Source organism: Echeneis naucrates, chromosome 12, assembly GCF_900963305.1.
Source record: "Echeneis naucrates chromosome 12, fEcheNa1.1, whole genome shotgun sequence".
In the NCBI taxonomy this organism is placed as follows: Eukaryota; Metazoa; Chordata; class Actinopteri; order Carangiformes; family Echeneidae; genus Echeneis; species Echeneis naucrates.
In genome coordinates, this window is record NC_042522.1 from 16,214,715 (window position 1) to 16,227,187 (window position 12,473).

The 12,473-nt window shown below is 38.6% G+C and overlaps 2 protein-coding genes across 3 annotated transcripts; both read left to right on the top strand.

Moving 5' to 3' along the window:
* Window positions 1-1,656: 1,656 nt before the first annotated feature.
* ptcd2 (pentatricopeptide repeat domain 2) lies at window positions 1,657-4,654 on the top strand. The gene is made up of 10 exons (XM_029516221.1): window positions 1,657-1,771; window positions 2,331-2,447; window positions 2,520-2,649; window positions 2,838-2,955; window positions 3,043-3,121; window positions 3,207-3,298; window positions 3,402-3,515; window positions 3,612-3,686; window positions 3,770-3,883; window positions 4,097-4,654. The coding sequence occupies exons 1-10, from the start codon at window positions 1,663-1,665 to the stop codon at window positions 4,316-4,318; spliced, it is 1,170 nt and encodes a 389-aa protein (XP_029372081.1). The 5' UTR covers window positions 1,657-1,662; the 3' UTR covers window positions 4,319-4,654.
* A 992-nt stretch (window positions 4,655-5,646) lies between these two features.
* On the top strand, window positions 5,647-11,894 carry cacfd1 (calcium channel flower domain containing 1). 2 transcript variants are annotated; one of them, XM_029515960.1, is made up of 5 exons: window positions 5,647-6,240; window positions 7,718-7,790; window positions 8,701-8,826; window positions 9,003-9,110; window positions 9,562-11,894. In XM_029515960.1, exons 1-5 carry the CDS (start codon window positions 6,132-6,134, stop codon window positions 9,650-9,652), a joined length of 507 nt encoding a protein of 168 aa, XP_029371820.1. In that variant the 5' UTR covers window positions 5,647-6,131; the 3' UTR covers window positions 9,653-11,894. The 2 variants fall into 2 exon arrangements, with proteins under 2 accessions (XP_029371820.1, XP_029371821.1); XM_029515961.1 differs by lacking the exon at window positions 8,701-8,826.
* The last annotated feature ends 579 nt before the right edge of the window (window positions 11,895-12,473 follow it).

Below are 12,473 nucleotides of genomic sequence, written 5' to 3' on the forward strand. Positions count from 1 at the left end.
CCCTATTTTTCTTTCTGCATGATAATCTATCTTTGGAGTCAATTTAAAAAGCACCTCAATCCTCAGAATACATATTTTACCACTTACGTGGGCCTGCAGGTTTGATTATGTTACAGTCAAAAATACAGTTTATGCAATGCTAAAATTATAACACAACAAGAAATAAGAAAACATTGAGTACATTAACAAAAAGCTAAGGTGACTCTAAAAAGTATTTCAGTGAACCGCAGAATTTAAAATCTATTACCCTCAGAGAAAATGCAGTTACAGTCTTTTCTATGAACGTAATTCCTCAGTTATTTAACAGGGTACAGGTCAGTGGGTCCACTACCTCGTGGCATGTTTAGCTCTTACAGGGGCTAACTTTGTGGAGGAGCCAGCATAAAAACATTTTCCTTGTCCATAACAGTTAAAGTGTTCTTTTTTTTTTTTTTTTAATAAAAAAAAAAAAAAAAAAAACTAAGAAGGATCTGGCAAAAATGGTCAAATCAGTTTATCAGATAATGGAGTCAACAAAGTCTAATACGACAGTGTTGCTATGAGCCACACCTTCACGGAGGTTAAAATGTTCATCCGTTTAAGCTGTTTAAAGTAAGTGTTGATTCAACTTTATAGTGATTTGGAGGCTGCAGCTGATGGTGTTGCTTTTGAGCTGTACAGTATTACAATGAAGGGTGTTTATTTTATTTTGTCCACCTCATTTATATCAATGTCTTATTTAGTGGAAAGGGAACTCCCAGGCAAATCCTGGCTCTGGTGTTTGTTAAAAAACAACACAAAAAAAAAACGTGGAAAGCTGAAACAATTGGCCAACTGTTTATTTGAACATTTTAAAGCATTTATTGTTGCAAGTTTTTCTTTTGCTTTTCAACAGCCGAGCTGATCAATCTGGAAAATTGAAAACATCTGCCGTGCTAAATTTCCGGGCGCTTTTCACGGTTGTGTGACTTTGTTCAACAAACTATTTTCGATTAAAAAATATAATCTTCAGTACAGTACCTGCATGACTTCTTCCCAAACTGAAATGTATTCCTGAGGTATTTGGCTGCTGTATCAGGGCCTCCACTCAATCGATGCATCCTTCTCCTTCCGCAACACTGAGTGGAGAAACAACAACAATAACAATAATAAAAATATTAAAATAAAAAGTATTACTTGCATGACACAGATTAAACATCACAGTGAGCCCTGAAACCGTGCAAACGTATTTTGGGTGAAGGGCAACAGCACCACCGGCAGGCTAAAAATCGACAACACCTTTAATTACCTGTTGGTTAGAAATTAAACACTTGCAAAACTAAAAATACACCAAAAAAATATACACGACTTGGCGTTACAGAGAGGAAACAAAAACACAACAACAGCAAACATGTCGAATCAAAACTTGTGTTTGTACTCTTACACCGGTTTGCTGGTGGCTGCCATATTGGATCGTACCAACTGCAAACTGCGTCGCGCACCTTTAAAAATAATAATACCAAAATGTGTTCTCCTGCTCTCTTGAAAAAGAAAATAGCATTTATGGGGTAAGAATCTATAGCCAAACGCGACTAAGTGTTTTGGTTTTGTGTTTTTTTATTTTATTATCTGAATAATATAGACGATAATGTGTCGAAAAGCATCCCCTTTGTTTTCATCGCAGTGGTACAGACAGCGGACACTATGGCGCTGGGCAGGTTCGGTAAATGTTGTCGGTCGCTGTTACATGATCCCTGCAAAGGTGTATTTCTCGGTATTTTACAGCCAGGATGGATTGAAAGCTGTGCGGGAGGTAAGATTAATAACCTCTCCCTTCAATATTTGTCTTGTATGGAACCGTTAAAATTTCTTTTTCTTTTTTAACAGGCTGAAAGAAGCTTCATTAGCAACTTGAAAATAACACACGTGTGCAATACAACAATGTCACGATGTTTACCTGTTTGTGCAATGCTTTGACTTTTCATAAAGCCGTGTTGCTATTGCAATAAAGTCCACCAAAACAAAGTCAGCATGTGTGTTAACCTGCGCAGTTTGCAAGAGTTGTATGGTTGTTGATGAAACCGAGGCTTAACATCATTTAACCAACTCGTCCTTTTTTCTGGTTATCATGGTTAATATGGAAACATATTACGATTGTGGTGCTGAAATCATTAGTTAGTTACTGTTTTGATCAATTAATAGAAAATAGACAACTTCTTGTCCCACTGATTACATATCCAGCAGCGCTAAGTTATGATAAAAGGGTCTCTCAAGAAGGTGTGAGTTGCTTATTTTATTTTTGGGAATCATTTGGTGGTTGATATTATACCAGAGGTAGCATCTGGCGATTAAAAAAAATGTTTTCTCTACAGCAAAGAGGCATCTGTTGTCAGAAGATGTTATCAAACTTCAAGACTTCCAGCAAAGGAAGTTGGCTGTGGCTCACCTTGGATCCAAAGGTGAAGTAGTTATTTTCAGTTGCCCTAAAAGTGCATTCAAATTGTTAATATTGTTTGTGATATGTGATAACCAGAAATTTATATCTTTATCTAAATGTACAGGAAATTATATTCAGCTATTCAATGAAAAGCTACAAAGGAACGAACTAATTCTAAGAGATGAGCTAAAGCTTCTTCTTCACCTGTGCCAATCTGCAGATGACTTGGCAATAGCCAGAGATGCCATCTATAGGTACAGCATATCCTTTCTTGAAAGTTTCATACTTCACAAACCAAGACTTCTGGCTGTTATCACCTACTAGCATGAAGGAAATTCTGACTTTCCATGAAAACAGAAAATGGCGTATCGTCAATGTATAATTTATGATTAATTCTGAATGTTAATCTCGAAAAGATGAGACATGAATTTACACTCAATAGGTATCACACAGAGAACCGAAACATGGAACATGGAGAGTTTAAGTTTGGTCCTCTCTTCATGAGACTGTGCTATGAACTGGGTCTGGAAGAAATAGCTGCTGCTACTCTTACAGATATGGTAAAATACTACTTTAGACACTATTCTATTGAAAAGGTGTGTTGAAAATACATGAAAAATGACATTTTGTTTTCCTTGTGTGAATAGAGAATGAGAGGATTTTTCAACGACACAACATCTTTTAACATTGCATTAGACATGTTATTCACAAAAGATTTATATGAAGGTAAGTAAAGCATTAACCCGCTAGTTTTGTGTTTCCATTATTGTAACACATTTATAATATTACTTCCAAATGTTGGCTATTGCAGAGGCTCTAGAGGTCCTCAGAACAATGAGGAAACAAGATGTACCATATAACAAAGACACCATGACACTTGCAACTGGTACCTGCTACAAACTGGTAAAATTAAATTATTTTTTACTTTCATCAAATCAAAGGAGACTTTGTAACTTAAGACATTGTTGAATTTGTTGTGAATTGGTTTCCTGTTTAATGTTGTCAGAACACATCAGACTCCTACAAGATCTGCATTGCCCTTATAGAGGAGGAACAGACCAAAGGGATTCTCATCCCCAGACATGGTTATTGCTTTGCTGTTGCATTAGCACTTAGGCAGGTGGGATATACAGGTCTATACTTTCCATTCATGCAAAAAAGTGAGAACATTGAACTGCCATTAACAAAACTCTTTTCTCTTCCTTTTTTGTTTCAGAATGACACAGAAAAAGCACAGTCATTTTATTCACAAATTATGAACACAGACAATAGAATATGCCAAAACTTGAAAGTAAGCTTGCCTTATTTAATTGTATTATGCAGTATTTATTGCTGTGATTGTTCATTTATTAATGCATTTTCACTGTAATTTAGATTGTTTTGCTAGCAATGTCAGGAGCAGTGAAAGATGCCATTTCCACGATGTCTGCAGTCTTATTGCCTAAGGGCCCTTTTTTTGTGAAGAAGCTTGAATTTTCCCAGGAGGTGGTGAGTCAAACATCTGTTATCTCTATAACACAGATCCTACTTAGTCGTAATTGATTGCATCTTTATTTGCATCCTGCTCTTCTTTTTAAAAAAACATTCTTCACACTGTGAATGTGAAAACGTTGATATAGGTTACAGAAATTAAAATGTAAACGACTCTAAACACCATTGTAAAACAGTGGACTCAGTTGTCTCTTGTGACTTCTTCAACAGGTGAATTTGCTGCGCTTGCAATGTGAGGGTGGACCATACATGGCGGAAGTAGAGCAGATAGTGACTCGGCTTAAACAAGCTGGACAGGTGACTCAGCAGACCATCGATGGTATGCTGTGTCACACACCCACAGGGAAGAGGAAAATATGGCCAATACTGGAGCAGAGGAAGATCAGCCGAAGGACCCTGAGACCACTACAGTCCACTCTACTGTCTGAATGAGGCTGCAAGCCTTAATTGGCAGAACTGGTCACTGAAACACACACAGATGACTGTTACCCCTCTCTCTGTAAAAGCAGACACAGTTCATCCCCCTACAGAGTGGACTTGCTAAGTACAAACTGTGTTGAAATAAACCTAGGAAACATTGCTATGCTCTCATAGAGAATATGAGAGATTTGTGAAAAATATGCTGTATATAAAAATGTAAATGGGTAATTAAAGATTAATTGGATATTTAATAGTGGAAAAACAGGTTCTTTGTTTTGCTTTCATGTGCAAGGATACAAGTGAAATAATGTTTGTTTTGTCATCTCTACTTTTTTTCCATTCAGTCATAAATGGACAACCATGCAATTTTGATTTATTTAATTCTGAATGAATCATCCGACAGGCAGCAGCTAATTTGTTTGGGTTTCTATCACGTTTGAGTCACGGACTGAAACTACCTCTTCTTCAAATAGAATACAAGTCCACAAGTTCTTGGAGGAAGCACCTTAGACATCTGAAGATGTTGCAGAATGATCAAAGGCTCAATTATCTACCTAGCTGGAAAACCATGTTTCATCTTCCGCATAGTAATTCAATTTAACCATCTCGATTTCCGTCCCTAATTGAAAACAAATAAAAATTCCATTCATTTCAATATTAGTGTGAAATTACAGGATTTTAGGTATGTAAAGAATTACCTGCAAGGTGGTTGATTATTTTTTGTTTCTGAGCTGTTCGTCAGTTGTGGTGAAAAGACAATCACTGAAAGTTTTTTTGTTTCGGTACCAACTAATGAAAGTTCTAGGAAAAATATAGAGTCCTATATATAAATCATTTAATATTTTCATTAATATTAAGTGATATATCCAGATTAACAGGATTCAGATTTTTCAGGCAGTTGTCAGAAACCAGGGCATAGTTTACATTTAGATGAACATTTTGTAATGAAGATAAGACTGTTAGGCTTTCATTGGCCTGCTGTGATAACATCCTGAAACCCAGGGGGGCGAAAACTGTTTTCATTTTTGACTTTTTTGGGATCATTTAAGTGTGGGGGTGGTAAAGATTTTTTTTTTAACTTTATTAAAAATTTTATAACATGCACAGCAGTGGACAACAGGATATCATTGATGTCAAACATAAAACATTTAAACACGCAGAGAGGAAATCTGCATGTTTGAATGTTTTATCTTAAAGCATTAAAAAACTAATGTCCACTACAGATGACAAAACACAAATGCTTAGTAAAATATGAATCCCGACGCTGCACGTCTGCGGATCCGGACACATGTAAACAAACGATGACGCAGATGAAATCCTTCCCACAATGCACCGCTGACAGCTGCTGAGCAGTCCGATGCAGAACAACGGAGCAGCGGACGTGGGCCCAAAAAAATACCTGGCTGGAAACTAAACAGTTGCAAAACCACCAGAAAGCGCGTCGTGGGTCGTTTTCTGTCCGTGATCGCAGAAGACGCCGTTTTCAGGAGACGAGGCCAGATGCCGCGGTGATATATCACAGCTGGTTAGCTGTGCTTTTTAGCATCAGCTAGCCGGTTAGCTGGCGCTAAGTGACGCGGGGAGGGGGGGACGCCAAGAAGCCGCTGGCAGCGTCAGGCAACCGGCCCCAACAAGACCAAACAGAGGAAAGAAAATACCAAAGACATATATAATCAGTTTAGAAAACACTGGGAGGGGAAATCCGTGCCGTGAGAAACAAGCTAGCAGTTAGTCTGGCTAACTTAGCTTGCGTTAGCCGGGCTCAGGCTGACAGCTGGAAATATTAGATTTGAGTAGCTTTAGCTAACGGAGCTAGAAAAACACAATGAGCTCTGAGGAGGCTGCAGCGTCCACTAAAGCCGCTCCGGAGGACGATGGCATGACCTGGTGGTACCGATGGCTCTGCAAAATAGCTGGGGTTTTGGGAGGAATATGTAAGTTATATCTTCTATTTTCTGATTAATTAAAAAAAAAATGACAGCATGCATTTCTAAAGAATCCAACCACTGACTGTGCTCAGAGTCAGTTTGCAGTTTTCTGTCACAGGTATATTTATTTATTTTCTTACCAGCTTGCTGTTTACTGTGTGGCCACTTTGGCTCAGTATTCATACAAGGCCCAGAGCAGAGACAGGACAGGAATTACATTAGCTTACTATTTTTAAAGTCATGTTTTTTTTTCTGTGCATATATCTCATGTCAATTGCTCAGCTAAGCCAGACAATAGCTGTGTCACAGCCTATTGTCCCCATTACTGCAGCAGCTATTACAATGGACTGCCTGTTTGTCTGGCTTCCACATACTGGAGCAACTTGTTATTCCTAAATAACCTTGATGATCTAAAAGCCCTCCACAGCAGGTGTTATGGCTCCTTTCCTCAGGAGTTCAGCGTGACACAGAAGTGATTTAACTGCTGGCTTTGCAGATTTCCAGCAGCATTACAGCCTTCCTGCAATCCTTCTCTCTCACAGTGACACCAGAGTCTCAGTGATGGTATCACATTAACCAGCTGGGGCAGTGCATATTCAATGGGCTCTGTATTATTAAGCAGGCTGGATGGTCTGGAAAGGAGCAGGATATGCTACATAGATCTTCCACTGTGGGATTGCCAGACCTCACAGTTCATGTAGACATCAGACATGTTCACGCTCTATTCCCACTTTGGAGTTGTAGTGTAAACCTGTGGCACACGATGGCCTTTACTTTGAAATAGTTCAAAACATGCTGGACTTTTATGGACATTTTTCATGATGTCATACTTTTGGCAGGTTAATTAACACCTTAATAAACTGCATCTTTTATCTGCAGATTTTGCATTTGAAAGGGACCGTTTCAGTCACTGCCTACCTGAGTATGAGCAGATTTTTGCCCACTCAGACATGCTTAAATTTTGTGTGGCCTTGTGTAGAGATCTGCAGCCAAATAAGTATAATTTCAACACAAGTCTCAGTCATGGCTCATTGAAAATACCCAGAATTATCCTAAATTATCATCAGCAGAATCTGCCTGAAACAAATGGTCATGTACATGAAAAAATATAGTCCACTTTGATTTTGACACACTGGTAATTAGTGTTGCAGAATTGATATGGATAATTAATTTTCATACCAAGCATGTGTCATAATGGCTTTCATATCTAGATATGAGTGCATGAGTTCCCCCATTGTGTTAAATGCGTTTCAGCTGTTTCTAATCTGCTTTTTTGTATCCAGGCAATGTGTGTGTTTGCTTTCCATTCAGTTTTATACAGTGTAAATGCTGCACAAATTCTGCATTGCTGATATATACTCAAATAAATTGTCAATTGGTTAGATAGAATAATTTATTAATCACAAAGGCTAACTTTTGCAATAAAAATATGTTCTTTTTAACATGGCTTTTTCTTTGTCTTTTGTTTTTCCATGTCATGCAGCCTGTGGCATCTCAGGAGTGTGGAACTGTGTCACAGTGAACCCTTTAAATATTGCTGCAGGAGTGTGGATGGTGTAAGTCTTTTTACACTTCAACGCACAAATGAGATCTTTCACATTCCCAAAGGGCCGATTCTATGCTGCAGCCACTACAAAGGAGTAAAACAAGAGACACACTATGCAACCTTTTTATTTAGAAAATGGAAGCTACTCTAGTTAATATCAGTGTTCATTCTTTTGTGTTTGGGTCAATATTGACTTCAGAATAGGGATTCACAGTGGGTGTTGTCTGAAGCAAACCGATGACTGTTTAATCTAATGAATTGACATCAAGACATACAAACAATCTTAAACATGAATGGCCCATCAAAGCTCTTAATGTCCAGATGTCCAGCATTTGTACTATATGTGTCAAGCCTCACGCTTGACTTAGTGTTACCTGTTCATTTCCATTCCTTCTTTTAATGGAGAGTATTAGTTTTCATCAATAGCTAACAGTAACCACACCTACAGCAATATCCGAACAACACCTTACCAAAGGCTGCAGGAATTTGTTCTTTAAATTCAAATATGACTTTTTAGAATTGACCATAAAAAAAAAATAGATTGTTTTTCCATACAGCACAGGGACATTGCCATTTTTACTTTCACAGATGCTTTTTACATAATCCAGTGATTTGAACATGATCATCAAATCGACTGAATGAAGAAAGTTAATGTTAGTGTCTTGCCATGAATTGATAATCAAATCAAAAGCAAATAAGACGGTAAATGTTAGAAACTTTCTTACTTTCAGCAAAATGAGCAGTAGCACTACGGCCCGAGTTGTTCCTCTGAGTAATGACAAAAACCGCATTGTGATTCTCTAACTGTCTGCGGTGGTGAAATTCCTCCACATCATTTTTGCCACAGGTGTGCAGTATTTCAGATGGAAGTGCCCAAAACGATTATTCACTCTGTGTCTGTCCTCTCCTCCTGTCTCAAGGTTGACTGCCTTCGTACTGTTCCTGTGCGAAGTCCCGTTCTGTTGCCAGTTTATAGAGTTTGCTAATGCAGTAGCAGCGCGTGCAGACAAACTCAAACCCTGGCAGAAAGCCCTCTTCTACTGCGGGTGAGAAAGACTGTGCATTGCATATAATATTTTGTAGAACTTGGAATTTCTGGTTTATTATCTTTTTTAAAAGCTGTTGGATACCTTTTTGGGAACATAATTGCACGTTCTTTATTTGATTTACTGACTTTTGTTTTTGTCTCTTCTTGGCTTCTCCCTCGGTTGCTAATTTTCAGAATGGCTCTGTTTCCCATATTCTTGAGTTTCTCCTTTACCACCTTGTTTGGAAATGCCATCGCCTTTGCAACAGGAGTTCTGTATGGACTTGCGTCTTTGGGCAAAAAGTAAGATGTCTAGTCGTATTTAGTAACATGCAATGACATATATAAAACCACTTAGAGAACAGCTATTTCATATAATTTATTTCCAGTGTCAATTTGAATAAAAGCTGTGCAGTACTTTCAATGATTAATTTTGTAATTACTCTTATCCTTTGATGTCTCACTCTAAAAACACTCAATTATAACAGGCTTTCATATTAAATGCAGTATGACACATTATAATCAGTTAATAAGATTTTTATTTAATGTGTGGAAGTTCTAACAATTCTAATGAGCCTTTTAATTCATGCTGATTAACTTTTGACAGTTCAGTTAACACGGTCACCCTTTCCTGTTGACACCTGCTTTTTCTGGGTTTGTACTCATCTCTTCCTCCCCATTACTTTTTATTGCCGTCCTCCCCTCGCACCCCGTCTCCCCTTTCTCTCTCTTTCGCTCTCTCTGTCTCTCTCAGGGGTGATGCAGTGACTTACGCCAGATTGCAGCACCAGAAAATGGGAGATGAAGAGAGAATGGCAGGAACGACAAATGGAGCTCCAGAGTGAGGCCTCTGCCGTTCAACCCCCCGCACTTCTCCTCCTCCTCTTCCTCCTCTTTGTTCAGATCCATCCATCCTACCTCTTCCTTCATTCTCTTTCCCTCACTGTAATTTATGTTACTACGTTACAATGGTAATGAATTTATTTATTTATTTGCCTCAATTACTGAATTGTTATCTTGACCTAATATTATCCAAACAGACTGATGCTGGATCAAGTCCATTATTTGGAACCCGGTGTGTAAACACAGCATCTCTTTCCCTTGGCACCTCAGATTTTATGTTTCTCCTGTTCTGTTTTTATTTGTTACTATGGGTTGTATTGATCATTTGTTTCTCCTCACTCTTTGTTGGGTGTGAACCCTTTTTTGACAGGCAAATGAGAAGTATTGTAGCCCAAGAGCCTTTCAGAAAATCTGAACAAAAATTTGAATGATTGTAAAATGTACATAATTGACTTCAGGTTATTGATTATGACTGTGAGAGCATGAGTTATTGGATTTATAGAGAACAGTAGGTTAGGGTTTAGCTTTGAGCTCCTGCTTTTGACAAAACATCCCAAATGATACGGATTAATAGGTTCAGGTACTCCAGTTCGTGTGTGGATTTTTTTGGTTGATACAAGTTCCTTAAAAGGTTTGTAGTTCCCTGGCACTGTTCCTTAGATGGAAACGATCAAACAGAAACAAATTGTCAGTCCTGAGGACCTTTTTAATCCTAATTAATGCAGATTAATAGCATCCCAGTGTGTTTGTAGTTATTCTTTTTGAAATTTTCAGTCTATTACAACACAAAAATGTAAATAACAGACCTAAAGTGCTACCTTAAGTGTTTGTTTCCCTGACAGCCACATACAGTTTCTTTTGATGATGATATCTGTGATAATATCTTTTTTAGGACGTACATCAGAAGGGAACTTTCATGTGAACAATGTCTAAGAGGGACTTCCCTCGATCAAGGCTTTAGTAGAAAAGGCGGCATATCTCACAAAATCAGCATTGGCTGATCTCAGAATTTCTTCCTGCGTTTTAATTATTCTGAGTCACAGTCACACCCACTCTCAAAGCTTCAGCTCACTTTGATCTAAAGAGCAGCGTTGAGCTTCCAGAAAGATCTTTGGAAAACTCCACCCTATGTGCCTGAGGTGCATCATACAAATGACAAGTCTGAAGTAAGGCCGATTTTGGATAATTACACGCACTGCACACATTCAATTCTGAAGTGCAGCCTAAACGAACGTTAGGGTTGTGTTTAACCTTGGGGAATGTATCCAGTATGTTCAAAGATCAAACAGGAGTTTTACTAATTTTGTTTTGTTTTTTACCTTTTGTTTTAAGCTCAGCTAAAGCTCCTGCACTAAACTTTTTTGTAGCATTGATAAAAGGGGGAATTTAATTAAAAGCTTTCAGTGCATGGGTGCGCTTGCTTAGGTACGGTTCTTCCTGTTTGAGCAGCTGGCAGCCAAGTCGGGGCTACAGATCTTTGGATTGTATGTGTATTTTTTATCCTCTCCTTTTTTCTTTCTTTCTTGTCTTTAAGTCAGTTACTGAGTATTTTCAGTGTTTATTATGAGTCTTAATTAGCACATTACTCTACCAAAACCCATTGAATTTTAACGAGTGGACGTGTCTTGTTTCAGGGACTAATTGGCTTGTATTCCACACTATCGTCAGAGCCACTGTGTGCCTTTGTCGCTCCAATGAGGTAGACAGTGGCCAGCAATATACTTTTTGTGTTTGTGTTGTTTTGTTGCCTTGCCTCTGTTGTGTCATCGGTAATGAGGATGCTTTGGGAATAACTGTTTACACATAGCTCTTACAGCTGTTTGTATCTTACATCTGTTACTGGGTGGCTTATTCACACATCACCACCAGCTCTCAGGTATCACACTCATCAATGCACAGTGCACCGATACAGCTAATAAAGGTGTGTATGCATAGATCATCGGTACAGGGCATCTGTTATAGGCATTACTTTATGAAATTACTACACCCGAGCCAGTGGAAAGGTTCATTCTACAAACACTGCACATCCACCAGCAATATGCTAATCTGTCACTAAACTGTTTTACTTGTCCAAACTACTCACCCACCCATGGGTTTTTATTCTATTGCAGCAGTATGCATTCTAAGCTCACGAATCCTTGGTGTCAAGTGTGTCCCCAGCTGTAAGGGTTATCTGTACAAAGAGTGTCGTGATGTGAATCCTGATCCTCCTGTTATGAACTAGTGAATTAAACAAACTTGCTCCTACGACCACAGCGTTGGGCCCCTGTGTTTTGAATATATGAATATGCCAAACATTGTTGTTGTCACCGCTGGACAAATATGTTCCCCGTGTCACTGAGTAGTTTTGGTTCTCAGTCTATAGAGTTTCAGGCAGGAAGCAACACTGCTTATAATATGACATGACAGGTCAATCATGGGTTTAAGGTGAGCACAGAAAAAGAAGATGAGAGGCAGCATCCCTCCTGGAGTCAAACTCTGCATGAGAAAACATTCTGCGCAAACATCAGTAAGCAAAGCACATTTGAATAATCTGGCTGTGGTTTGCTATGTGTTTTGTGTTGCTGTTAAAACACATCAAAGTGATGAGCTCTTTTTATACTTGACAGATTCTCCCTGTTGCTGTTCAGCCTAGTGACCCTCAGTGTTTGTTATTGTGATCAAGCTTCTTCTCAGTGGTGTTCTTTCATATATGCTGCACATGAAACAGTGTCTGTGACATGCACGGCACTTGAGACCAGACATATGATCACAAGAGCTGGATTTCTGTTGCAAAAAACATAATTTTCTTTCTTCTCCACCATGTATGGCTGCCCTGGAACC

What these genes read in the sequence shown, in the direction of transcription:
- cacfd1 (XM_029515960.1), top strand. Translation starts at nt 6,132, where the DNA reads ATGAGCTCTGAGGAGGCTGCAGCGTCCACTAAAGCCGCTCCGGAGGAC. An exon ending in AAAGCCCTCTTCTACTGCGG is followed by an intron (nt 8,827 to 9,002) that starts GTGAGAAAGACT and finishes GCTAATTTTCAG; the next exon opens with AATGGCTCTGTTTCCCATAT. An exon ending in CTTGCGTCTTTGGGCAAAAA is followed by an intron (nt 9,111 to 9,561) that starts GTAAGATGTCTA and finishes TGTCTCTCTCAG; the next exon opens with GGGTGATGCAGTGACTTACG.
- ptcd2 (XM_029516221.1), top strand. Translation starts at nt 1,663, where the DNA reads ATGGCGCTGGGCAGGTTCGGTAAATGTTGTCGGTCGCTGTTACATGAT. An exon ending in GATTGAAAGCTGTGCGGGAG is followed by an intron (nt 1,772 to 2,330) that starts GTAAGATTAATA and finishes TTTTCTCTACAG; the next exon opens with CAAAGAGGCATCTGTTGTCA. An exon ending in GAATATGCCAAAACTTGAAA is followed by an intron (nt 3,687 to 3,769) that starts GTAAGCTTGCCT and finishes ACTGTAATTTAG; the next exon opens with ATTGTTTTGCTAGCAATGTC.